This window comes from Megalops cyprinoides, chromosome 19 (genome assembly GCF_013368585.1).
Source record: "Megalops cyprinoides isolate fMegCyp1 chromosome 19, fMegCyp1.pri, whole genome shotgun sequence".
NCBI lineage: Eukaryota > Metazoa > Chordata > Actinopteri > Elopiformes > Megalopidae > Megalops > Megalops cyprinoides.
The window spans coordinates 618940-621439 of NC_050601.1; the positions used below are offsets into that span (position 1 = coordinate 618940).

A 2500-nucleotide genomic window follows, 5' to 3' on the forward strand; every position below is an offset into this window, starting at 1 on the left:
GCTTCTGGAGTAAGACGATGGCTAGGAAAACAAGAACAGACCCTTGGGGGAACAACACAGTTCAGCTTTTTGTCTTGTACACATTCACCACAGAAGGTTAAGAACCTACGGTTGCGATTCGGGCTGTCATGTAACTTAAACTAAACCCCAAAGAATGTAGTCTAATAAAAGCCAGTAGAAGCTTAATTACACATAAACACAATTATAGAGCTGCTTCTGTGTAACTGCTCCTCGTTGTTCTGGTAGTTTTTTTCCTCTGACACACTCGGAAAAGCTTAAAATATGCAGATTGTGCTGAATGCAATAGACGGCATGTGCCTGATAACCTGACCGTGCAATCACTGCGTTCAGTGCTGCAGCCAGCGAGGTTTACGAACACCTGCAGCCGGAACGTATTAAACTAGTCCTGACAAAGGTGACACAATCGTTAAGTAAATATAATGTGTTTGTCGATGAAATAACGGTGACCCCTACAATTCCGATTCCATAAAACAATTTCAGTAGCTACAATAAAAAAAACTACTGACCTTGTTATACGCGAGTCGCAGGTAGTCTTGGGTCATTGCTATTTCGGCACGAAGACCTGTTCCGGGTGTTGGGGAGAGATTTTGAACACTTTTCAGAGAGCTGCATCTTCAGCTCAACAACTAAGCAACTTCGGGGTTCACTGTACCTCCGTCAACTGCCCTGCGTGCTCAGCGGAGGACTCCGCGAGGACAGAGGGTCAGTCTGCGCTAAGACACCTGGGAGTTGTAGTTTGTTGGACTCGTACCGTGGCAGTGCTCAGACACGAGCAAGTGCTGTATAACTGACTGAGCTCACCTTGCTGACATACATAAATAGAGGTATTTTCCAGTCAGCCTCATGTGTTGATAAACTTGTGTTATGTTTAACACACTTGTACCCTTTCAAAGGAAGGTCTATACGCGCGCGCGTGTGTGTGTGTGTGTGCGCGCGTGTGTCTCACAGCATGTTGGCCATTGTACTGTATGTAGTATGTACCTTATTATTGATTTTGGTTTATACTTCAAATTTCAGTATTTTTCTGGTATAGATTCAATGAACATGCTAAGGTGACAATTCCACGCAGACGTTACTGCGCCGCCTGGTGGCTGATCTGTGGTGAATTGGTTTTTATATCAAACTGAAAGCGAAGTGAGGTGGACAGAGCGAAGCAGACTTTTAGCAGGAAACTCAACCTGACCAGTAAAAGCGCTGTCATCGTTTCTGCACTTCACATCGCAGAAGAAAAAACTGCCCCTGGAACTAACTGTAACGTCCATAATAAAGTCAACAAATGCATCGACGCCAGGGAGAGGTGGAGGTGAGGCTTCATTTGTTTTCTTTCACTTTTCAGTGTGTGCTTTCTGCTGTCGGTTTCAGGCCGATCAGCACTTACAGATATCCGGTTATTTTTTACTTAGCACTGAATGTCAGAATATTATTATAGCGTTGTGTTCGCATTCCCCTTACGGCTATCTTAGTGTTTCTTTGAATCAGCAAAAGGCGTAGATCGCCAATTTAACTGGAATTGTTTTAGTTATGTTGTTTAGATAAGATATTACTCTTACCATTAGTCAGTACCCACAGACGAGGTTTCACTGCGATTAGCATTGACGCGAGTGTTTCTACGCTGGGAGTTCTGAACATGTCAGCGCAATGATTGCGCTTCCTTTGGAAAGTACGATGCGATGTACAACAATATCCACAGGACCTAAAACCTGCCCCCTGGTTCTCTCCGTTAATCCTAAAACTTCCCGTCTGTCCATGGCCCCCAACCTGAAGCCTGCACTCTTGGGCGATGACCCTAGCAGCCGCTCGTATTATTCCTGCTGTTGACGGAATCGTGTTCAGACTCCAGCCTGCAAACTTCGATCTGTTTTGACCGCTACTTCCCTTCACTACGGTCGTGCACAGTGAAAAAATACTGAACATGTTACAAATTAAGGTTGCCCGACGCTGTGATACTGTACTTTTAGATAGACGACTGTGAGGTTAAAGGCATCCCAGAGATGAACTACTGTAAATCTGTGCCTGATAACGTATCAAAATGAAGTCAGTTTGGAATACAGCCGGTTCTTTAAATGTATTTAGTGCGCTGTGATCCCGTGTTGCTCTATCTGTAACAGCTGGAGAAGAGTGTAAGGCGACTCAGAGAGAAGTTCCATGGCAAAATCCCTGTTGACAAGGCGACTGTTCTCATGCGTCGCTATAGCAACAACCACAGAATTGTGGCCATGAACATCATACTGATGAAAGACGAGGGTAAGGAGGGGTTTCTCTGAGACAACAGTTTCACAGACTCACAGGGTTAGGGTTAGGGGTTAAGAGTTAGGGGTTACGGGTAAGGTGAGGGTTAGGGTAAGTTTGGGTTGGGGTGAAAAATGGGCTGTGATCTGTAGAGGGTGTGGATTAATTTGCATTAATTTAAATGAATCTTGTAATCAGGTGCACTCATGTGAGGGCTAACATTTCCCTGCTGTGTTTTTCCCATGTGCTG

At 44.7% G+C, this 2500-nt stretch overlaps 1 protein-coding gene across 1 annotated transcript in view; it reads left to right on the forward strand.

Moving 5' to 3' along the window:
- Positions 1 to 1128: 1128 nt before the first annotated feature.
- Positions 1129 to 2500, forward strand: part of shfl (shiftless antiviral inhibitor of ribosomal frameshifting) — a 7496-nt gene continuing 6124 nt past the window's right edge. The window contains exons 1-2 of the mRNA XM_036553302.1: positions 1129 to 1324; positions 2130 to 2265. Coding sequence (XP_036409195.1) covers positions 1298 to 1324; positions 2130 to 2265 — 163 coding nt within the window. The 5' untranslated portion in view covers positions 1129 to 1297. The remainder of the gene's footprint in view (positions 1325 to 2129; positions 2266 to 2500) is intronic.